The sequence below is a fragment of the Aureococcus anophagefferens genome (genome assembly GCF_000186865.1).
Source record: "Aureococcus anophagefferens unplaced genomic scaffold AURANscaffold_5, whole genome shotgun sequence".
NCBI lineage: Eukaryota > Pelagophyceae > Pelagomonadales > Pelagomonadaceae > Aureococcus > Aureococcus anophagefferens.
Window position 1 is genome coordinate 1,308,172 of NW_008705565.1, and position 22,965 is coordinate 1,331,136.

Consider the following 22,965-nt stretch of genomic DNA (forward strand, 5'->3'; position numbering starts at 1 on the left):
GGAGAGGGGGCGCGAGCTCGCTCGCGGCCGGCCTCGCCGACGCGGCGCTCGGCGGCGCGGGGCGGGGCCGTCTCGGGGGAGAGGGGAGGGGGAGAGCTTGCCTTCGGGGTGGGAGCGCGCGCGCCTACCGTCGTCGCGGCAGCCGCGGTAGTCGCGATCTTCGGCATCGTCGGCTCAGGTGCCGACCCTGAGCTCGAAGGACCACGTGCATCCGTCGACCTGCGCGAAGGACAGCTCCCGCGCGCCCGCGGCGAGCTGCGACGTCGGGACGAGTTCCAGCGTCGACTCCGTGGCGTCCTTGGGCGGCTTCGTGCAGCTGCAGCCGTCGCAGTCGCACCCGAACTGCCAGTCGAGGCTATTGCACGTGTGCGAGGATCCTTCGAGGCCAGTCCAATAATCGCACCAGTAGCCAAAGCAACTTTCCAGGTGCTCGCAGGTCGTGCAAAGGTCGCCGCCCGTGTAATGCTGGACCTTCTTCTTGTTGGCGCTCGAAGCATCGTAGGTGCCGTAGTCGACCGTGTTCGCCTGGCCGTCGCAGTCGCCCGGCGAGTAGCCGACGTAGTGCCCGACCTTGACCTCGACGCAGCTGGACCCGGTCTCCAGGCGGACGATCTCGCCCTCGTAGCTCGCGAGATCCTCCGCGTCCAGCGGCGCCGTCGTCGTCGCCGCCGTCGCCGTCGGCGCGGGCGTCGAGGGCACGGTCGGCGCGGGCGAATTCGGCGTCGCCGTGGGCGCGGGCGTCGGCGCGGGCGTCGGCCGCGGCGCGTGCTCGTAGACGCGGATGCTACCGGAGTCCGTGGCGTAGAACGCGCCCGCGGCGACGACGGAGGCGTCCGCGTTGATCTCGACGCCTCGGAGGCCTCCCGCCGACAAGGAGCCCTTGGCGACCCCGTTGATGTCGGCGCCGTCCTGCGTCCAGGCGTGCCCGTCCCAGTGGAAGAGGCGGACGACGCCCTTCTGGTCGGACAGCTCCCGCGGCGCGGAGAACGCGACGACGCTCCCGTCGTCGCTCAGCGCGACGTCCTCGCCGAACTTCGTGCCCCCCTCGTCGGCCTCGAGGACCGGCTGCGGCGACCAGGCGCCGTCGACGAGGTCGTAGACCTCGACGCGGCCCTTCATCGTCGTCCACGCGTGGTTTTCGTAGCCGTTGCTCCCGACCGCGATCGCCCGCCCGTCGGCGCTCGCCGCGACCGACTGCGGGACGAGCTCGTTCCCGCCCGCGAGCGCCGTCTCGACGTCGCCGCCGACCTGGACCCACGAGCCCTCGAAGGGGTCGTCCGCCGTCGGCGTCCAGCGGTACGCGCGCGCCCGACACTCCTCGGCCCCGGCGGCGGCGTACCAGTTGTCAAAGTGGGGCGAGTAGTAGGAGCCGAGGACGAGCGTCGAACCGTCCGCGCTCAGGTCCATGCAAGTCCACCGGTGGGACCCGGCGTCGGGCCAGGGCGCGAGGCTGCGCCAGGACGCGCCGTCCCAGGCCGCGGCGGCCGCCCGGTCGGTGAGCAGCGCCGCGACGACGCCGCCGTCGGCCGACAGCGCGACGGCCTTCGGGTATAGGAAGGCTCCGCCCTCGAGGGCCACGCTCGTCTCGAACGCGCCGCCGGCGGGACGCCGGTGGACGACGACCCTGCCGGACCAGTCCTTCGACGCGCTCCCCGCGACGACCAAGCCGTCGCGCGAGATATCCGCTTCTCTCCCGCAGTTGTAAGCGCCGCAGTCGGCGAGCTGCGGAGACGTCCAACTCCCGTCCTCCCGGCGCTCGCGGACGCGCAACGGATTGCCTCCGCTCAGTCCGTAGACGACCGCGCGCCCGTCGCCCGAGACGGCGAAGGAGCCCTCGAGCCCGGCCGCGTCGTCGTACCCCGCTCCCAGGAACGTGCCCGCGTGCGTCCAGGAGACGGCGCCGCGCGTCGTCGTCGTCGTCGTCGGCGCGGGCGTCGGCGCGGGCGTCGGCGAGAGGTCGCAATTCGGGTTGCACTGGGGTACGTCGCAGTAGTCCCAGGATTGGCCGGTGGCGGCCGGATCGGCATCCGCGTTGAAACACCACGCCCCCCCGCTTTTGCCGTCCGGGTTGCGGCAGAAGTTGTGGTCGCCGAGGCCCGCGTTCGGGTAAGGGTTCCCCCCCCCGCACGCGAAACACATGTCGTTGGAGGAGAAGTCGTCGTCGTCGAACAAGCCGCACCAACTTGGGTTGCCCTGGTACACGGCGCAACCGTCGCCGTCTTGGTCCGTCGCGCCGTAATCCGTGTCGAGATATGTGTGCGCGTTGGGTTGCTGCGACGTCCAGTACTGGCACGGCCGGCCCGTCCTATCCTCTGCGACGAAGCCCCGGTGTCGCTGTCGTCAGGATCATGGGCGCAGGGAATCGTGCAATCCTCGGGCGTCGGCGCGGGCGAGGTCGGCGCGGGCGAGGTCGGCGCGGGCGAGACCATCGGCGTGACCATCGGCGTGACCGTCGGCGCGGGCGTCGGCGCGGGCGAGGTCGGCGCGGGCGTCAGAGGGAGCTCCCAGACGCAGCCGACCCACGGCGCCTTCGTCTCGCAGTCCGCGAAGGAGTAGAGGACGCACGCGCTGTCCGGAGGCGCGCCCTCGTTGCCCACGAGGCCCGTGCACGACTTGCCCGCGACGAGCCCGCAGCCGCATTGCCCGAGGGGCGTCGGGGTCGGGCTCGCGGTCCCCGGAGGACTCTCCGCCGGGCAGGTACCGCAGCTCTCGCGACACGCGGCGGAGGCTTTGGTCTTCGCGGCGTCCTTCTTCTTGTCGCACAACTTGCTGACCTTCTTCTCGTCCTTCTCCTTCATCTTGCCCTGCTCCTTCTTCTTGTCGTACTTCTTGAAGAGGTCGCCGCACGACTTCGCCTTGTCGTCCTTGCACCCCCTCTTCCACGTGCAGCCGGTCTGCTGCTTGCACTTCTTCTTGCGGTGGTTGCCGCAGCCCACGCCCTTGGGCGTCGTCCACGTCTCGTCGTTCTCGCACTCCGCCCCACCCGCGAATGCGACCGTCGTCGTCGTCGCGCCGACGACGGCGCCCGCGTCGCCGGAACACCCACCGCACGTCCGCTCGCAGGCCGCCGCGGCGCCCGGCAAGGCGCAGCGGCGCCCGGCGTTGCGCGCGACGCTGACGCAGTCGATCTCCTTGTTCTTCTTGTTGGTGTGCGACCACGTCGCGTCGTCGACGCACGCGCCCCCGGAGGGGCACGACGCGCAGGCGCGGACGCACTCCGTCAAGGCCCGCGCGCCGGTCGCGCCCTTCTTGCGGCACCGCTTCGTCGGCTTCCTCTCGACCCACGCGCAGGTCTTCGTCGGGGCGTCTTTCCGGTGCCAGGACTTGGAGTCGCGGCCCTTCTTCGACGCGCACGAGGGCCCGTCGCCGCCCGCGAACGCGTCGCCGCCCTCGGTGAAGGCCTCGCCGCCCTCGAAGGCGTCGGGCGCCGCGAGGACCGGCGTGAGCGGGGGCGGGGGCGGCCGCTTGACGCACTGCTCGGCGGACCCGGGGCCCGTCCAAACGCACCCCAAGAACCGGTGGCACCTCTCCTCCGACGCCTTCTTCTCGCAGCACGTCTCTTCCTGGATGAGATCGTCCTCCGGGCCGCAGGCGCCCGCGGCCGCCCCGAGGGCGAGAGCAGCAAAGATCACGAGCCTCATGGTCTTCGCGTCGCACCACAACTCGTTGGCGCGTTCTCACCTGTGCGCACGGCATCTTGAACGTCAACAAAACATCGAGCGACTTCACCGAGGCGATGGGCCGCGCATTTTTGCCGTCTCTCGGACGCGATTCGCGCATCTGACGGGCTCGCAGCACGCCAAAAACTTGGAAATCGAACGATGGGCAAGCAGCAGACCATCTCCTTGAAACAGCGGCGCCGCACGTCGTCGAACAAGCCCCTGCACAAGACCACGCACGTGAAGCCGCGCTTGGCCGCCACGGAGAGCGCCACCGCGCCACCGACGCCGGCGAAAACGCAAGAGCTCTGGGAGGGCGCCTGCCGGAAGAAGCCGGCGACGAGCCGGCCGCTGCCCGCGCGGCGCGCGCCCGCGTCGCCCGGCGCCGCGCTGGCCCGGGCGCGGCTCGCGGACCGCGCGCGCGACCGCCTCGGCCGCCTCTTCGCGCGCGAGCGGCCGCGCGCCCACGGCGCGCCGCTCCTCGCCTTCGAGCGCTGGCAGCTCGCGACGGGCGAGGGCGCGCCGCGGTCGTCGTCGGGCGCGCCCGCGGACGCGCTCGCCGCGGAGCTGGCGCGCGCGGGGCTCGACGGCGCCGCCGCGCGGCGCGTCGTCCGCGAGGCCGCCGCGGGCAACCGCGACGACGCCGGCGAAACCCGCGAGGGGACCGTGCGCGTCACGAGCCACCGGCACACGGCGGACGTCGAGCTCGTCGGCGCGGGCGGCCGGCGCGTCGGCCGACTCCTGAAGGCGAACCACGGCCACGTCGCCAAGCTGCGGGCCATGCACGACGCCTTCGGCGGCGACGCGCCCTTCGAGGAGGACCTCTTCCGCGTGCTCTGCCGCTACGCGGGCGCCGCGGGCCACGGCTTCCACGCCGCGCTGCCCTCCCGGGCGTTCGCGTGCCTCCGCGACGTCGGCGGCGTCACGCTCGAGTGCTTCGCGTCGCCGCTCAACTGCTACTTCGCGCCCTTTTGCTCCGCGTCGCTGGTCGACGACGCGCCCTTCGGGTCCATCGGCTCCTTCTTCGACTTTCACCCGACGGGCGGGTCCTACGAGGTGAACCCGCCGTTCGTCGACGACGTCCTGGCGCGCGCCGCGGACCACGCGCGCGAGTTGCTCGCCGCCGCGACGAAGCCCCTGTCCTTCGTCTTCGTCGTGCCGGGCTGGACGGACTCGGACGCCTGGGCGCGGCTGTCCGCGTCGCCGTTCCTGCGGGACGGCCCGCTCCTCGTCGCGGCGGACGACCACGGCTACGTCGACGGCGCGCAGCACAGCCGCCGCGACCGCCACCGCGCGTCGCCCTACGACACGGCCTTCTTCTTCCTCCAGAACGACGCGGGCTACGCGGCGTGGCCGCCGAAACGCACGAAGCCCGCGCTGCGCCGCGCGATGGCCTCGGGCAAGCCCACGGACGCGGAGGCGCGGCGCCGCGCGGCCGCGGGCCGCGGCCAGGCGCCCGAGGACGGCAGCGGCGCCGTCTACAAGGGCAAGAAGAAGAACCGGCGCGCGGCGCCCGGGGCCGCCGCCGACCACGGCGCGCGCGTGCCGAAGAAGCCCGCGAAGCAGGCCAAGAAGGCCGCGAAGCGCGCGGAGAAGCGCGCGCGGAAGCGCGAGGCCGCGCGCGAGACCGCGGAGGCGCACGCGCCTTCGCGCGAGTCCATCCCGGGCGTCGTGTCGTTCATGTAACGTTTCTTAAGGGGCGATGGGGCATGTACGCTTTCTTCAGTCGCTCGTCGCAGCCCCGCTCGTCGTGGCAAACAGACCCCACCCCGGCCAAAACGCGGCACCTTACCTTCAATCAACACAGCTCTCGTAATTCGCAACTCGCGCGACGAGCGCTGCCCGAGGCTGGTCGCCGCGGGGAGTGCGGTGGCGCTATGAAGCGCGCCGACTCCTACGGCGCCGGCGGCGCGCTGAAGCGCGCCGACTCCTTCGGGTCCGATGGCGGGCCGCAGGACGCCATGGTGCTGCTCCAGATCGAGTTCCTGGGCGCCCAGCTGCGGGCGGCCCACGAGGCCCTCGACGCCGTGCTGCTCGAGACGGACAACGCGCTCGAGGAGACGGCGTCCGTGGCGCAGCTGCTGGAGCACTGCGACCGGCTCACGGAGCCGCAGGTCCAGCAGCGCGGGGGCGCGCGCTTCGGGACGACGATGCGCACGGCGTTCCCCGGCGCCGCGGGCGCCGGCGCCGCGGCCGGCGGCGCGAAGGCGACGGTGCGCCAGAAGCCGAGCGCCGCGGCGCCGCGGCGCCTCGCGCCCATGGGCAGCAACGGGCACCTCGCCGAGCACGAGGAGCGCCCCGTCAAGTCCTTCGAGCTCCAGCTCCCGGGCACGCGACGCCCCTCCGCGAAGGCGCGGAAGCAGGCCCAGGGCAGCGGCAAGGCCATGCGCAAGGCCAAGGTCTTTACCCGTTTAAAGGAGAACGAGCTCCAGGACATTTTGAAGAACCGCACGATCAAGGCCATCTCCCACCCCATGACGCAGAGCATCATGCGGCGCCTCGAGGTCGCGACTTTAGAACGCGACGTCACGCCCGGCGCCAAGCTCAAGCTCGCCTTCGAGAAGTGGCGCGACAAGGTCAAGCTCCTCGGCGGGACGAGCATGAAGCAGGCCATCAAGGATCTGCGGAAGCAGGACCGCGCTAGGAAGAAGCGCGACCGCCGCTACGCGCGGACGCTCGCGCGGAAGAACATGGGCAACGAGCAGCTCGCCGAGGAGGCGCGCTTCGCGCGGTCCGCGGGCGTCGGCGCCTTCGTCGACCGCGCCGAGCTCGCCTACGACGCCTTTGTGCACGCGAACGGCGAGTTCAAGGCCAAGGACGTCTACGAGGCCATGGTCAACATCCGGCGGCCCGTGCCGCTCAAGTGCATCGAGATGGCCTTCGAGCGCACCAAGTTCAAGCCCGGCGACGCCCTCAGCGAGCCCGAGTTCCTGGCGCTGACGACGGAGGTCGAGGACTGCCGCGCGCGGTTGTTCGGCACCGCGTGCGAGGACTTCCGCGCGCGGTTCACGGAGTTCAACGAGGACGAGTGGGACGAGGGCGACACGGGCCGGCGGGCCAAGTCCTGGGTGCCCGGCGTCGCGCTGCGGCGGCCCGACGACTACGCGGTGCAGATGTTCAACGCGCTCGTCGTGTGTCTGCTGATCGCGCAGTTCGTGTTCCTGCCCGTGGAGCTCGCCTTCGACGAGGTCGCCGAGCGCCACGACGTCTTCCTGTTTGGCGTGTTTGTGGACGTCTTCTTCTGTCTGGACGTCGTGAAGAACTTCTTCGTGGGCTTCGAGGACGACAAGCAGCACCTCGTCATGGACCGGCGGAAGACGGCCGCGCGCTACGCCAAGGGCTGGCTCGTCGTCGACCTGGCGTCGTCCGTGCCGGCGTCGGCGGTGCTGGAGCGCCTCACGGGCCGGTCCTTCGCGCTGCTGCGGAGCAAGCGCGCGCTGAAGCTGCTGCGGTGGGAGCGCATCGTCGCGTTCGTGAAGCTCGTGTCGAACACGGCCTGGTACAGGAAGCTGCGCAACAGCACGCTGATTTTACTGGATGAGTCGAACATCCGCATCTCCGACAGCGTCATCAAGCTCCTGCGGCTCTTCTGCGTGCTGCTCGCGCTCGCGCACTGGCTCGGGTGCTCGACGTACATGCTCTGCCGCCTCTGGGACTTCCCCGAGGAGTCGTGGATCGTCCAGGCGGGCCTCATGGACAAACAGGGCGAGAACCGCCAGTCCGTCCTCGACCGCTACACGTGGTGCGTCTACAAGACGCTCGGCACGTTCGTGTCCGTCGCGTACGAGTACCCGGGCGTCGCGCAGACCTGCGTGGGCACGACGGGCTGGTGCAAGGTCGAGTCCTGGGTGACGCTGTTGTGCCTCTACGTGGGCACGGTCTTCTTCGCCATGCTCGTGTCGAACATGGCGGCGATCATCGCGAACGCGAACGTCGGCGGCCACAAGTTCGAGGAGAAGCTCTGCGCGGCGCTCGAGTACATGCACATGCACAACTTCCCGCGGAACATTATCGACCGGGTCAAGGACTACTACTACGTGCGCTTCGTCGGCGGCAAGCTCTTCGACGAGGAGTCGATCCTCGTGGACCTGAACGTGGAGCTCCGGAAGGAGATCGCGCTCTACAACACGCGCGCGCTGCGGCCGAAGACGCCGGTGCTGAAGAATTCGCCCCAGGCCTTTTTTTCCGCCATCGCGACGCACCTGCGCGCGAACTCGTTCTTCGACGGCGACATCGTCATCACCGAGGGCGCGTCGCGCGGCGACATGTTCTTCGTGAACAACGGCTTCTGCGAGGTGCTGCTGCGCGCGGCGAACAATTTGCCGTTGCGCTTCCTCGCGAGCGGCTGCTACTTCGGGGAGAGCGCGGCGCTGCTGGGCGTCAAGCGCACCGCGACGATCCGCGCGGCGGGCGCCCTCGAGGTCTTCGCGCTGCCGCCGGAGGTGCTGCTCCAGGTCTGCTCCGACTTCCCCGAGGTCGGCGTCTACATGAAGGAGGTGTCCCTCAACCGCGTGCAGATGCTCATGCAGTACGACCCGGGCGCGGAGATCGACGGCGTCCAGGACGCCGACTACGTCGACTCCGAGGACGCGATGACGCCCTTCTACATGGAGTACGCGGGCAACCTGCACACGAAGCGCAAGAAGGTCGGCACCTTCCGGCGGCGCGTCGGCTCCATCTTCAAGCTCGGCAAGCAGTACACGCAGAGCGCCTTCGGCAAGGACGACGCGCAGCGGGCCATCGGCACGCGGGCCGTCGGCGCGAAGCACACGTACGCGGCGCCCAAGAAGAAGCTCCAGCGGCAGGCGACGCCCTACGCGAACAACCTCATCGAGGTCACGGAGCGCGACGACGCCGCGGCGCCCGAGGCGAAGGACGACGGGTCGCCGCCGCGCCTCGGCGGCGGCGGCCTCGGCGGCTTCGACGCGGTCATCGAGGAGGGCGACGAGGAGGACGAGGACGAGACGCCCGTCGCGAGCCCAGAGGCCCGCAACAACAAGATTATGCCCATGTAATCTGCGGTCGTAGTGACGTCCGGAGGCCTTCTCGCGGGATCTTGTCGGCATCTTGAATTTCGAGGTGGGTCGCCCGGGCAATGGGCTCTTGCTGAGGCCTAACCTCTGGCACCGAGCACGCGGTCCGGCTGCAGAATCGACGCAACGCCGACCATGGAATCCGCCCCGACGAGCGTGGCCGAGTATCCCGAGTACCCGGTGCGTCCGCGCGCGCGCGCGCGCGCGATCGCAGCCGCATCACCGCCCGCGCGCGCGCAGGTCGGGTGCAGCGTGCTGGCCAAGGTGCCCGGCGGCGGCGCCGGGTGGTTCGCCGGGACCGTCGTCGGCGTGCCGGCGTCCGTGTCCGCGACGCGCAAGCCCGGCACCGTGCGCGTCGTCTTCGCCGACGGCGCCGCCGCGGACTGCGGCCTCGGCGAGCTCCGCGCGTGGCAGAAGCCCGACGAGAGCGCGTGGTCCAAGCGGCGCAAGGTCCGCGGCGGCCGCCACGTCGAGGCCGCGAACCGGCAGAGCGCCCACTCGTCCGTGGAGCAGCTCGACGTCGCGACGGAGGAGAAGATCGCGCGCTGGCAGAGCGCGCGCAAAGCCGCCGAGTCGCTCCACTCCGTCGGCGACCCCGCCGACATCATCGCGTGCTGCCGGGGCCAGGCGCCCCAGGCCGGCGGCTACAAGTGGCGCTTCGCGGACCCGCGGCCCAAGGTCGACGCCGCGGACATCGACGAGCGCGGCGAGCCGCGTCTTTTTTTCCTCGCAAACGCTCGAGCCGCGCGCGCAGGATGATCCAGATGGACTACGCGATCGAGATCCAGAAGGACAACCCCAAGAAGGCGGGCACGAAGAGCGCGGACCTCTACGACCAGTACAAGGGCGCGGGCACCGTCAAGGAGATGCTCTCGCTCGGCGGCCGCCGCGGCGACGTCTCCTACGACATCGCCCACGGCTGGATCACGCGCGTTCCCGCGGCGCCCCCGTCGTTTCGCGCCTCCTCGAGAACGTATCGCCGCCGCAGGTTCCCGGACGCCGAGCTCAACCGGCGCTTCTGCGGCGCGGACGCGAAGGAGGAGGAGGAGGCGCCGCCGCGGCCCGAGGACCAGCTCTACGCCGGCGCGAAGAAGCTCCCGTCGCCCCCGAGCGACGCCGACGAGGACGTCGAGGACGACGAGTAGGGCGGGCGTAAGCGAAGCGAGACGGGCGATTAACGGGCCTAGGGGCTCGGCGCGGCGCCCTGCGCGGCCTGGTGCTCCGCGAAACGGAAGCCGACGCGCTGCGTCAGCTTGATGTACTTCTCGGCGCACCTGCAGATGCACTCGTCCTCCTTCTTGTCCAGCGCCTTGCTCCGGAAGCTCTGCGGCGGGGGGGGTCGGGTTTCTGAGAGAGGTCGGCGCATCGCGGGGGATTCGGTTTTAAGAGAGGTCGCGCGCGTCGCGCGGCGCGCGCGCGGACGAAACAGCAGCCGTGCGGCGCGCGCGCTCGAAGGAGACGCCGTCGCGCGCGGCGACGCAGTGGGCGAAGCACTGCTCGACGAGGTTGTTGTACATCTTCAGCGAGTCCTTCATCTGCATAGTCTCCAGACTCCGCATGAATTCGGGCTTCTGGTGCTCCGGGATGTTCTGGAGCGCGTTCATCGCGGACACCGGGCGGCGGCGCGCGCTGCGGAGAGACGGGTGGAGGCCCGGGCGGCGGCGCGGACGGCGCGGCGCGGCGGGCGGAGGAGGCGCCTCGTCGAGCTCAGCAAAGTTCAAGCTCACGAGTTGGACTAGTTATTGAAGGGGGTGCGCACCCGAAGATCCCGCCCGGCAGTCCTTCCCTTGTCGAGTCGAGGGGCTTGTTAAGATCGGTCGCGCGGAGGCCCCGCCTACTTCTTCTCCTCGTCCTTCTTCTCGTCCTTCTTCTCGGCGTCGTCGCCGCCGGCCTTCTTCTCGTCGAAGTCCGCGTCCTTGGCGCCGTCGTCCGCGGCCGCGTCCTGGGAGCTCTTGTAGACCTGCTCGCCGATCTTCTGGGCCGTGGCCTGGAGCTCGTCGATCTTGGCCTTGAGCTCGTCGAGGGGCGCGTCGTCGCTGAGGTTCTTGAGCGCGTCGAGCTTGCCCTGGACGTCGGCCTTGGTCTCGTCGTCGAGCGCGTCGGCGTGCTCGTCGAGGGACTTGGCCGTCGTGTAGGCGAGGGCGTCGGCCTCGTTCTTCGCCTCCGCGAGTGCCTTCTTCTCGGCGTCGGCGGCGGCGTTGTCCTCGGCGTCGCGGACCATCTTCTCGATCTCGTCCTCGGAGAGGCCGCCGGAGGACCGGATGACGACGGACTGCTCCTTGCCCGTGGCCTTGTCCTTGGCGGAGACGTTGAGGATGCCGTCGGCGTCGATGTCGAAGCTCACCTCGATCTGGGGCGTGCCGCGCGGCGCCGGCGGGATGCCGACGAGGTCGAACTGGCCGAGCTGCTTGTTGTCGGCCGCGAGCTCGCGCTCGCCCTGGAGCACCTTGATCTGGACCTGGGGCTGGTTGTCCGCCGCCGTCGAGAAGGTCTGGGCCTTCTTCGTCGGGATGGTCGTGTTGCGGTTGATGAGGCGCGTGAACATGCCGCCGAGCGTCTCGATGCCGAGCGACAGCGGCGTCACGTCGAGGAGGAGGATGTCCTTGACGTCGCCGCGGAGCACGCCGCCCTGGATCGCCGCGCCCATGGCCACGACCTCGTCGGGGTTCACGCCCCGGTGGGGCTTCTTGCCGAAGAAGGACTCCACCGTGTCCTGGACCTTGGGCATGCGCGTCATGCCGCCGACGAGGATGACCTCGTCGATGGCCGCCTTGTCGACGCCCGCGTCCGTGACGCACTTGCCGCAGGGCGCCAGCGTGCGGTCCACGAGGTCCGCCACGATGCCCTCGAACTGGGCCTTGGCGAGCTTCACGTTGAGGTGCTTCGGCCCCGTCGCGTCCGCGGTGATGAACGGCAGCGACACGTCCGTGTTCGCGAGGCCGTCGAGCTCGCGCTTCGCCTTCTCCGCCGCCTCGCGGAGGCGCTGCATGGCCAGGGCGTCGCCCGAGAGGTCGAGGCCGCTCTCCTTCTTGAACTCGGCGAGGAGGTGCTTGAGCAGCTCCTCGTCGAAGTCCTCGCCGCCGAGCATCGTGTCGCCGTTCGTGCTCTTGACCTCGAAGACGCCGCCGGAGATCTCGAGGATGGACACGTCGAAGGTGCCGCCGCCGAGGTCGAAGACGGCGACGAGCTTGCCGTCGTCGGTCTTGTCCATGCCGTAGGCGAGCGCCGCGGCCGTCGGCTCGTTGATGATCCGGAGGACCTCGAGCCCCGCGATCTTGCCCGCGTCCTTCGTCGCCTGGCGCTGGCTGTCGTTGAAGTAGGCCGGCACGGTCACGATGGCCTTGCCCACGTCGCGGCCCAGGAAGCCCTCGGCCGTCTCCTTCATCTTGCCGAGGACCATCGACCCGACCTGCGACGGCGAGTACTTTGTGCCGTCGCGCGTCTCGACCCAGGCGTCGCTGCTGCCGTCGGCCTTGACGATCTTGTAGGGCACGAGGGGCTTGATGGTCCCGACCTCGGCCTCGTCGATCTTGCGCCCGATGAGCCGCTTCGTCGCGTAGAGCGTGTTGTCGGGGTTCGTCACCGCCTGCCGCTTCGCCTGGAGGCCCACGAGGCGGCTCCCGTCGTCGGCGAAGGCGACGACGCTCGGCGTCGTCCGCGCGCCCTCGGCGTTCTCGATGACGCGCGCCGTGCGGCCCTCCATGATGGCCACGCACGAGTTCGTCGTGCCCAGGTCGATGCCCACGACGTCGCCGGCCTCGGCGCTCAGGTACCGCGCGCTCGACGACTGGGTCGCCGGCCGCCGCGCCGCCGCCGCGGCCATGCGCGCCACGCTCCGCGAGAGCTGCATGGTTTTGTGTCGTGCGAGTCCGCGCTTCGGACGACGCGGGCTTCGGACCTCGTCGCTGAAGGTCGATGCGATGCTGCCGTGGCGCAATGTCTTGTCGAGGCCAACATCGGCTTCGCGCCGTTCTCCGCGCGCGCGCCGGACGGCGCGGAGCGCGTCAGAGGGATGCGACTCCATTCCTTGTGGAGCGTGTCGTCGCCGCGCCGCGCGTCGCCGGGGGCCATCGCGCGAGCGGCCATAATCAGCCGCGCGCTGTCGCGGCGCGGCGTAGTCCGCCGGGCCGCCGCTTCCGAAGCCGTAGCCCGCGGCGTTGGTCACGGCGGCCCCTGCGGCGCCCGCGGCGACCGGGTCCGCGCCGTTCGGACCGTTGAAGCCGTAGCCCGCGGCGATGGACGCAGCGCCCCCCTGCGATCGCCGACCTCGTCGGGCCGCAGGCCCACGCCGACCATGGCCTCGACCTCGGACGTCGAGAGCGACTGGCCCAGCGAGGTCGGCGACGCCGTCGTCGGCGCGCCGAGGCGCGTGCTGCCCTCGAGCTTGGCCTTGGCCGCGTCGAGCGCGGCCTCGCCCCAGAATATTCGGGCAAGGCGCGCTCGTCGCGCGCGACCCGGCGCTCGCGCGCGACGCTCAAGCCTTCCTGCGGCAGCTCCAGGGCCATTACCTGTCGTTGCGAGATCGACTAGACGAACTGATCGAGGGGCCGCGAGGAGACCGTGGCGGTCACCGAATCCGCCGTACGCGTCACGCGCGCGCGCGGCGCGCGCTGCGGCACATCGAAGGCATCGTCAGCTCACAGAGCTCAAAAGTCAAAACGTTGAGCATGGCCCGAGCTCACTCGCGTTCGTGAGAGGCGCGCCCGACACACGCGCCCACCCGCAAATCCCACACAGCAGCACCCACACACAAATGGAGCAACCCGCCGCGCCGAACGCGGCGGGCGGCGCGGAGACGCGCTCGTCCAGCGCGCAGAAGAAGGAGATCTACACGCACGACGCCGACTGGACCATCTGTGCGCACCGCAGCGTCCCGCCCCCGCGACCCCCGCCCGAGCGCCCCCCCCCGCGCGCAGATGCGATGGCCTGGTCGCAGCGCGACGAGCCGGAGCGGGGCTTCCGCCTCGCGCTCGGGTCGTTCGTCGAGGAGTACGCGAACCGCGTGTCCATCGTCCAGCGCCGCGACGCCTACGAGAAGTGCGTCGGCACGGGCGTCGGCCGCGACCGCACGGCCGCCGCCCTCCAGCGCGCGTGCGTCTCCCCGGCGTCGTCGACGTACACCCCGCGCGCGCGCCCGACCGCCGACGAACGTTCGCGCGCAGGCACAACCCCGGCAAGGCCGCGGACAGCGAGGCGGCCTTCGTCACCGTGGGCGAGTTCGAGCACCCCTACCCCGCGACGAAGATCATGTGGTCGCCGGACCGGACGAGCCGGCGGGACCTGCTCGCGACGACGGGCGACTACCTCCGCGTGTGGTCCGTGCCGGACCAGCGCGAGGCGAGCGACGCCGAGAGCGCGTCGTCCGTGGAGATGGTGGCGCTGCTGAACAACAACAAGAACTCGGAGTACTGCGCGCCGTTGACGTCCTTCGACTGGAACGACACGGAGCCGAGCCTCGTCGGCACGTCGTCGATCGATACGACGTGCACGATCTGGGACCTGAGCGTGCCCGCGGTGAAGACGCAGCTCATCGCCCACGACAAGGAGGTCTACGACATCGCCTTCGCCCGGGGCAAGGACATCTTCGCGTCCGTGGGCGCCGACGGGTCCGTGCGGCTCTTCGACCTCCGGACGCTCGAGCACAGCACGATCATCTACGAGACGTCGAGCCTCCGGCCGCTGCTGCGCCTCGCCTGGAACAAGCAGGACCCCAACTACCTCGCGGCCATCCTCGCCGACGACCCGCGCACGGTCATCCTCGACGTCCGCGTGCCGTCGATCCCCGTCGCGGAGCTCGGCGCGCACCAGGCGTGCGTCAACTCCATCGCCTGGGCGCCCCACAGCTCCTGCCACCTCTGCACCTGCTCCGACGACAACCAGGCGCTCATCTGGGACCTCACGGCCATGCCCAAGCCCATCGACGACCCCATCCTCGCCTACACGGCCGACGCGGAGGTGAACCAGCTCCAGTGGTCCACGGCGCACCACGAGTGGGTCGCCATCGCCTACAACACGACCATGCAGATGCTCCACGTCTGAGGCGCCCCCCTGAGTCCCGCGCGGATTAGTGTGGTTCCCGTGCGTCTTAGACCGGGGCGGGCGCAAGCGGAAGCGACGCGAGGCCTCGGTAAAGGAGGACGTGGGACTCCGGACGGCGGATGAAGTTTGAGCCTCTAGCAGGCGACGGCCGCGAGCGTCGCGATGCCGAAGGCGCCCGTGTCCTTGACGTCGATGGTCTTGACGACCTTCTTGGCCACGAGGTCCACGGTCAGTAATTGCTGCTTCGGGTATTGCGGCTCCGTCGACGGCGTCGTCGCGAGGACCATGAGGTAGCGGCCGTCGGCCGACATCGTCGTCTGGTGGAGCGACCCGAGCGCCTCGCCGAGGTCGACGAGGGCCTCGACGCCGAAGGTCGGCGACGTGGCGGCGTAGACCTTGGTGGCCGTCATGTTCTCGTTGGGGATCTTCTGCGCGAGCACAACCGGCGCTTCGAGAGCCTCCGAGTACTCGACGGACGTGATCGTGTAGCTCTGGTCCTCGAACGGGATCGCGCCGACCTCCGCGGGGTCCTTGGACGGCGCCGTCGGCGCGGAGCAGACGCCCTCGACGGCGTCGTTCGACTGGTCCGGGTTGCACGCGAAATAGATTTTGTCGCCGCTAAAGGCCGCGGTGCCCACGGTCATCTGCGGCGAGTGCGCGTCGCCGTAATGGAGCGCGAAAGGCCGCGTCGCCGTGGCCTCGCCCGTCGTCAGGTCGAACTCGGCCAACGTCAGGCCGAAGTCGTCGCTCGGCGCGCGCGCGGCCGCGGCCTCGCCCGGCGGCGTCGGCGGCAGCAGCGGCTCGACCCAGCCCAGCACTTTGTCGCCGACGAGCTGCCCGATCTCGAGGAAGCCGCAGCCCCAGAGGCCGCAGGTCGCGCCGGCGACGGGCTTCTTGCGCGCGAGGTGGTTCATCGTCGACGCGCCGCTCGCGATGTCGACCTTGATCACCGCCGTGCGGTCGCAGCAGCCGTAGTGGTCGTGCGCCGTGCGGTTGTCGATGCCCGTGAACGCGAGCGACTTGCCGTCCGGCGCGATGGTGAGCTGGCCCTGGGGGTCGTACTGCAGGCCCAGGTCCGCGCGCTGGCCGCCCTCGAAGGTGCCGTCGTCGGCGACCTCGCCGAAATAGAGGTGGGACACGCGCGACGGGCTCTTCTTCTCGTGGAAGTCGAAGTACAGCGCGCAGGTCTTGGGCTCCGCCGCGGCGGCGACAACGATGCTGGCGAGCGCGGCGAGAAGGGCAGCCATACTCGATTGATAGAGCCCAGAATTTCAACTCGTCTGTTTTTGAAGGCAAGTTTCCTGCTTCCGTTCGAGGATGACGTATGGATGGGAGCTTACAGGGCTAGCCGCGGCGGGTTCGGGGCGGGGCTAGGGGGCAGGGCGCGCGCACAAAAAGGGAAGTCGGGGATTCATCCGCCCTGGCTGACGAGGACGGGGCCCATGCAGGCGAATGGGAAGCCGCCGCCGAGCATCGCGGCCGCGAGGAGCTCCCGCGGGTCCGGGCCCCGGACCGCGCGGCAGTTGGCGCGCTTGACTGAGAGCATCTCTGCGCCGCAGGCCTGGAGGAGCTCGACGACGACGCGGTCCGCGCGCTCCTCGCGGACGACGGCCTTGGCCCCGTTGTAGCGGGCCCGCGAGAGCGAGTGGAGCTCGACGACGTCCCCGACGGTCGGCTGCTTCGGCGCGCGCGGCTTCTGCGAGCAGGCATTCTGCTTCGGCGCGCATGGCTTCTGCGAGCAGGCATTGCTTCCGACCTTTTGCTGGCGGGTCTTGAGGCCGAAGATCCGCGCGAAGACTTCCTCGGCGGGGATCGACCACGGCTCGACGCGCGTCGGCTCCAAGGCCAGGAGCGCCTCCTCCCCGACCTCGCCGCGGAAGAAGGCCGTGCGGACGCCGTCCTCCTTGTCGAAGACGCCGAGCCAGGTGCCCGCCTGGGCGATGCCCCGCGCCTCGTCCTCGCCCGCGGTCGCGACGAAGCGGTCGTCCGCCAGCCACTTGCCCGGCCAGGGCTCCCGGCCGTCGTCGAAGGCCAGCGTCTCGCCGACGACGCGCTTGCCGTCGCCGAAGGGCCGCCCCTCGAAGCCCGGCTCCTTCTCGTCCGTCGTCGTCCAGTCCGGCGCGCCGAGCGTCGCGGGCGCCGGCGCGACGTCGTACTTAGCAACGGTGCCGCGAGAGGCGAAGAACGACGCCGCGGCCTCGAGCTCCGCGTCGGACGTGACGACGACGTCGTCGCCGTCCTCGTCGACGTAGCTGAGGCGGGCGCCGGCGAGCTCGCCGAACGTGCGCGCCGCGAGCTCGACGAGCGCGCCGTAGGTCGACGCGTCGTGCTCGACGCGGCGCACCTCCGAGACGCCGCCGGCCCGGCGGAGCGCGAGCTTGACGTGCGCCTTGGCTCGGGGCTCGGGACTGCTCGCTTCCGTGGGGCGGAGCTGGTCGGTGGGGCTGCGCGCTTCAGCCTTCGGCGTCGCGGGGCTGCTTGGCGGCGTCGTGGGTTCGGTGGGGAGGAGGCGCGTCGTCGCGGGGCTGCCGTCGCCGTCGACGACAACGAACTCGTCGGCCTTGTAGTCGTGCTCGTTGTTGGTGGTGGTCTCGTGGTTGCTGGTCATGGTGGGTGCTTTTGCGATGTACGGTGCTGCGGTCTGGTTTGGGAATGACTGCCATCATGATCTGAAGCTTCGAATGCGAGGCGAGGAGCGCGCCGAAGAACGCGCTTGCTTCGATGGAGTTCTCAGCGTGTAATTCAGCTAACTTGAAGAGGAGCAGTTTCTGTCCACCTCGCGGGCTGCCTCGCCGACGTGCAAGAACACCGCGACCACCAGCGCGTGCAACCTCGCCGACAGCGAGAACCGACGCGCGAGAACACCATGGCCGCCTACATCGTCGCCGCGGCCCGCACGGCCACGGGCAAGCAGCGCGGCGCGCTGCGCAACGCCCACCCGGCGACGCTCAGCGCCGCCGTCATCGACCACATCCTCGCGTCGCTGCCCTCGCTGGACCCGGCGGACGTCGACGACGTCATCCTGGGCTGCGTGTCCCAGTGCCAGGAGCAGGGCGGCAACATCGCGCGCCACGCCGTGCTCTCGTCGACGCTGCCCATCAGCGTGCCCGGCGCGACGATCGACCGCCAGTGCGGCTCGTCGCAGCAGGCGATCCACTTCGCGGCGCAGGCCGTCATGTCCGGCACGCAGGACATCGTCGTCGCGGGCGGCGTCGAGTCGATGACGCGCGTCCCCATGTTCTCCAACATGCCCGGCGACAAGGGCGGGCCCGTCGACGCGGCGATCGCGGCCAAGTTCTCCACCAAAGCGCCCTTCTTCTCGCAGTTCGTGGGCGCGGAGATGATGGGCGTCGAGTTCGGCGTCCGCCGCGACGAGATGGACGCCTTCGCGGCGCGGTCCCACGCGCGCGCGGCCGCGGCCCAGGCCGCGGGCGTCTTCGACGGCGAGATCGTGCCCGTCGAGGGCGTCGACACGGAGGGCGCCGCCGTCGCGCACGCGAAGGACGAGGGCGTCCGCGCGGGCACGACGGCCGAGAAGCTCGGCTCGCTCGACACGCTCGTCGAGCTCGGCGTCGCCACGGCCGTCGCCGGCGGGCCCGAGCGCGGCGCCATCACGGCGGGCAACGCGTCGCAGATCTCCGACGGCGCGGCCGCGCTCCTCGTCGTCAACGACGCGGGCCTCAAGAAGCTCGGGAGCGCCGCGACGCCCCTCGCGCGCGTCCACTCCCTCGCCGTCGCCGCCAACGACCCCGTGCTCATGCTCTCGGCGCCGATCCCGGCCACGGAGAAGCTCCTCGCGCGCGCGGGCGTCGCCATCGGCGACGTCGACGTCTACGAGGTCAACGAGGCCTTCGCCGTCGTGCCCATGGCCTGGGCGAAGCGCTGCGGCGCCGACGAGGCCAAGCTCAACATCCACGGCGGCGCCTGCGCGCTGGGCCACCCGCTCGGCGCGACGGGCGCCAAACTCGCGACGACGCTCGTCCACACGCTCCAGCGCGAGGAGAAGCGCTTCGGCCTGCTCGCCATCTGCGAGGGCGCGGGCACGGCCAACGCGACGCTCTTCGAGCGCTGCTGAGTGCGCAGAGAGGCGTCGAAAGTAAACTCACGGACGGCTCCTTGAGTTCAACCGCAGAAACTTGCACCATCTCCGCCACGACCGCCTCGTGCGCCGTCGTCTGTGGGACGCCGTCGCGCGCTGCAACCTCTAGCACCGTCGCGCGCTGCGACGATGAAGCTCGCGTGCCTGCTCGTCGCCGGCGCCGGCGCCTTCCCGGCGAGCGGGCGCGACAACTTGGCGCCTCTCGAGGAGGCCGCCGCCGCGGAGGCCGAGGCCCACTGCGACGTCATCGCCGCCGCGGACACGCAAGACCTGCTTAAGGCGAGCTATGAGTCCCTGGAGGACGCGTACGACGCCGACGCGCACGGCCACGCGACGTACGACTGCGCCGCGTCGCTCGTCGACGCGCGCGCGCAGTACGACAAGGCCGAGCCCTACCTCTGGTGCGTCGTCGCCCACTGCGAGGACTGCGACGGCTCTCGCGCGGCCTGCCCGACGGCGTCCGCGGGGCTCTACGAGCGCGACGAATGCGAGTCCGCCGTGTTCAACTACCTCGGCTTCGTGAGCCGGAAGAAGGACGAGCCCGACTTTGAGCGCGCCGAGGAGTACTACCGCGAGGCGCTCGAGCTGTGGCCGGAGAATTGCGGTGCGCTGGAGTACCTCGCGGAGCTCTACGCGACCACGGGCGCGGCCGCGAACGTGACCCTCTGCGAGGACGCCGAGGCCAGCGGCGCGCGCGCCGCGGCGCCCTCGGTCCTTCTCCTGGCGGCGACACTTCTGATGTTAAGGCCTCGAGCGTGCTGGAGAGCGGCCGCGATGTAGTGTAGTGTTGATCAAAAACTCTTAGGGCACGAAGCCGCAGACGGTGTCTTGGCCTTGGTGTCTTGGCCTCCGCGCGAACACTAGCCGCTGCACGTGGTGATCGTGCCAGAGATACGGGCGCGTGGGACCCTCGCTCGTGTCGACGCGCTTGCAAGGGTTCGGGCTCTTGCCGCTCGCGCTATGGCCGCGACGCTGGACGACGGGATGCAGGTCGTAGAGGTCGTCCTGAAAATCGAAGAGCACGGTCCGAAGCGACATCTGGTCGTGGCCGTCCTTGCTCGGATGCGCGCGGATCTCCGCGCTCCATCGCTCGAGGATCTCGCGCGCCTTTCCCGCGTCTCCGAGGAACATCACGCCGCCGTTGCGCTCGCAGAAGCTCTTCGGGACCTTCGTCTCGTGGAGCTTCGGGACACAATTGTGCGCGATTTGCAGGCCCACGGCCTTTTTCTCCTTGCGCATGGCGTCGAACATCGCAAAGAGGCCGTCGACGCCGTCGCGCCGGATGGCGACGTCGTTGTCGATGTAGAGCGTGCCGCCCGGGAAGGCATAGTCCAACCCATTCAGGATCGCGTCGACCTTGAAGAAGCGGAGCTTGATGTCGATCTTGAGCCGGCGGTGCTCGATGTCGAGCGGCGCGACCTCGAGCCGGCGGTGCTCGTCGACCTCGAGCGGCGCGACTGATATTTGTTCGCAGGGCAGGAAGCGCTCCGCCTTCGCCGCCTCTTTCGGCGTGTCCACGATAAGTCGCGCGCGGAACGACGTGCGGCAGATGTCGCGCAGCACCGCGCCGAGGTCGTCGTAGCGGTCGATCTCGCCCGTCTTTGCACGCGCCTCGTAGGTCGAGAGGCGTTCCAACGTCAGGGACGTCGCGACGAGGAGGAAGCCGCGCTCACCGACGTCTTTCGCTTTCGACAACGCGACGCACAGCACAAGCCATGCGAGCGGTCGATGCATCGCAACGCGTCTCGCCACACCGATCCTGACCGGGCCCGCGGGGCCGAATTCCAGAAGGGCGAGGGGGACGCTTGAGGTGGACGGGTCCGGGGGGCCGAGGAGGTAATGTTGACCAAACCCAGGCCTAAAAATCTCGCCACAGCGGGTCCGGTGGGCCGAGCCACAAGGGCGAGACTTGGGGATCTCCTGGGGGCGATGTAGATCTAGTCTCAAGTAACGGCTTTTAGGGCACGAAGCCGCAAACGAGGCCCTGCGCATCGACGAGGGAATTGCGCCTTGCGAATAGGCTTTGCGAGAATTTGAGGCGGCCGTGGTGGTGTTCGTGCCAAAGGTGCGGGAGCGTCGGACCCTTGCGCGTGTCGACGCGCTTGCAGACGTCCGCTCTCACGCCGAGGTGCTGGACGACGGGATGCAGGTCGTAGAGGTCGTCCCGGAAATCGAAGAGCACGGTCCGAAGCGACACCTGGTCGTGGCCGTCCTTGCTCGGGTGCGCGCGGAGCTCCTCGCTCCATCGCTCGAGGATCTCGCGCGCCTTTCCCGCGTCTCCGAGGAACATGACGCCGCCGTTGCGCTCGCAGAAGCTCTCCGGGACCTTCGTCTCGTGGTCCTTCGGGAGACAGGTGTACGCGATTTGCAGGCCCACGGCCTTTTTCTCCTTGCGCATGGCGTCGAACATCGCGAAGAGGCCGTCGACGCCGTCGCGCCGGATGGCGCCGTCGTTGTCGATGTAGAGCGTGCCGCCCGGGAAGGCATAGTCCAACCCCTTCAGGATCGCGTCGACCTTGAAGAAGCGGAGCCTGATGTCGATCTTTCCGAGCCGGCGGTGCTCGAGATCCGTGAGCCGGCGGTGCTCGATGTCGAGCGGCGCGACCTCGAGCCGGCGGTGCTCGTCGACCTCGAGCGGCGCGACTGATATTTGTTCGCAGGGCAGGACGCGCTCCGCCTTCGCCGCCTCCTTCGGCGTGCCCACGATAAGTCGCGCGCGGAACGACGTGCGGCAGATGTCGCGCAGCACCGCGCCGAGGTCGTCGAAGTGGTCGATCTGATGAAGGTCTCCTTTCTCTGCGCGCGCCTCGTAGGTCCAGAGGCGTTCCAAAGTCGTGGACGTCGCGACAAGGAGGAAGCCGCGCTCGCCGACGTCCTCGAGCGCTTTCGACGACGCGACGCACAGTGCAAGCCATGCGAGCGGTCGATGCATCGCGACGCGACTTGCCACAGCGGTCCCACGGTGGGATGCAGCCTGAGGTCGCAGTGGCCTCCCGGACATCGAAGCCGACGAACGCTCGCACGCAAGTTAGAACGCGACGGAGTCCGGCGGCTCGTCGCCGCCGCCTCCGCCGCCGCCGTCTCCGTCGCCGCCGCCGTCGCGCCGGAGCGCGGTCTCCCCGGGGAAGAGGACGTCGTGGGCGTCCTGGATGTTGCGCGAGAGCCGCTCGAGGAGCAGCGCGCGCGCGGCCCGCGGGTCGCGCGGCGGCGGCGGCTCGTCGTCCCGCGGCGGCGGCGGCTCGTCGTCGTCCGGGAAGGCCGGGCGGTCGCCGTCCTCGGGGAAGAGCACGTCGTGCGCGCCGCCGAGGTCCTGGATGTTGCGCGAGAGGCGCTCGAGGAGCCGGACGCCCGCGGCGCGCGGGTCCCGGGGCGGCGGCGCGCGGTCCGCGGCGCCGAGGCCCCGGAGCCGCGCCGCGAGGTCGCGCGCGGCGGCGTCGTCGTCGTCGTCCGACGACGAGCCGTCGCGCGCGTCGGCCGCGGCGAACTCCGCGTCGTCGAGGGGCGGCCCGGACCCGTCCGCGGGCGCGCAGACCGCGAGCCCCGCGCCGCAGGCGACGGCCCACTTGAAGCCCCGCGTGTTCACGCTGTCGCCGCGGCCCGCGAGCAGGAACTGCCACCGCGCCGCGTGGCAGCGGCGGCGGCAGTTGCGCCGCGTGGCCGCGCCCTCGACGGCCGCCGCGCCGGCGTCCGGGTCCGCGTCCGTGAAGAGCTCGAAGGCGATGTGCGGCTGCGTGCCCGGGCCCAGGAAGCACGCGTCGAGCCGCTCGTACAAAACCGCGCCGCAGAGCCCGCAGGACAGCCGGAGCGGCGGCAGGAGCCGCGGCGAGAGCGCGTTGAGCCGGAGGCCCGCCCGCCAGGGCCGCGCGCGCCGGTCGACGTGGCGCGCGCCGGGCGCGCCGGGCAGGGAGAACCGCCGCAGCGACGGCAGCGACGATATAACGGACTGGATCGGCGGGTCGCCCCGCGGGCGCGCCTTGAGGTTCCAGAGCTCGCGCCAGCCGCCGAGGAGCAGGTCCTCGAGCGCCGGCAGGGGCGACGCACCGCCGCCCCGCCGCAGGGCGTCGCAGAGGCCGTAGAGCGCGCGGTCGTCCGCGCCCGCGCGGCCGCCCGGCGCGAGGCGCGCCGCGTCGCCGCG

General features: G+C 70.6%; 7 protein-coding genes across 7 annotated transcripts; 3 read left to right on the plus strand and 4 right to left on the minus strand.

Moving 5' to 3' along the window:
• Positions 1–174: 174 nt before the first annotated feature.
• On the minus strand, positions 175–3,641 carry AURANDRAFT_62635 (hypothetical protein; the record flags this gene model as incomplete). Its single annotated transcript, XM_009036979.1, has 2 exons — positions 175–1,974; positions 2,439–3,641. 2 exons carry the CDS (start codon positions 3,639–3,641, stop codon positions 175–177), a joined length of 3,003 nt encoding a protein of 1,000 aa, XP_009035227.1.
• A 3,923-nt stretch (positions 3,642–7,564) lies between these two features.
• AURANDRAFT_22759 (hypothetical protein) lies at positions 7,565–8,173 on the plus strand (the record flags this gene model as incomplete). Its single annotated transcript, XM_009036670.1, has 1 exon — positions 7,565–8,173. A coding segment is annotated over one exon (609 nt), but the record flags the coding sequence as incomplete, so codon positions are not given.
• A 1,702-nt stretch (positions 8,174–9,875) lies between these two features.
• On the minus strand, positions 9,876–10,296 carry AURANDRAFT_23445 (hypothetical protein; the record flags this gene model as incomplete). The annotated part of the gene is made up of 2 exons (XM_009036978.1): positions 9,876–10,016; positions 10,153–10,296. The coding sequence occupies 2 exons, from the start codon at positions 10,294–10,296 to the stop codon at positions 9,876–9,878; spliced, it is 285 nt and encodes a 94-aa protein (XP_009035226.1).
• Positions 10,297–10,526: 230 nt separating this feature from the next.
• Positions 10,527–12,515, minus strand: AURANDRAFT_23003 (hypothetical protein; the record flags this gene model as incomplete). The annotated part of the gene is made up of 1 exon (XM_009036977.1): positions 10,527–12,515. One exon carries the CDS (start codon positions 12,513–12,515, stop codon positions 10,527–10,529), a length of 1,989 nt encoding a protein of 662 aa, XP_009035225.1.
• An 825-nt stretch (positions 12,516–13,340) lies between these two features.
• AURANDRAFT_52888 (hypothetical protein) lies at positions 13,341–14,773 on the plus strand (the record flags this gene model as incomplete). The annotated part of the gene is made up of 3 exons (XM_009036671.1): positions 13,341–13,548; positions 13,609–13,783; positions 13,855–14,773. The coding sequence occupies 3 exons, from the start codon at positions 13,446–13,448 to the stop codon at positions 14,729–14,731; spliced, it is 1,155 nt and encodes a 384-aa protein (XP_009034919.1).
• Positions 14,774–17,597: 2,824 nt separating this feature from the next.
• AAT1 (hypothetical protein) lies at positions 17,598–18,806 on the plus strand (the record flags this gene model as incomplete). Its single annotated transcript, XM_009036672.1, has 1 exon — positions 17,598–18,806. One exon carries the CDS (start codon positions 17,598–17,600, stop codon positions 18,804–18,806), a length of 1,209 nt encoding a protein of 402 aa, XP_009034920.1.
• Positions 18,807–20,787: 1,981 nt separating this feature from the next.
• AURANDRAFT_62640 (expressed protein) lies at positions 20,788–21,762 on the minus strand (the record flags this gene model as incomplete). Its single annotated transcript, XM_009036976.1, has 1 exon — positions 20,788–21,762. The coding sequence occupies one exon, from the start codon at positions 21,760–21,762 to the stop codon at positions 20,788–20,790; it is 975 nt and encodes a 324-aa protein (XP_009035224.1).
• Between the last annotated feature and the right edge of the window lie 1,203 nt (positions 21,763–22,965).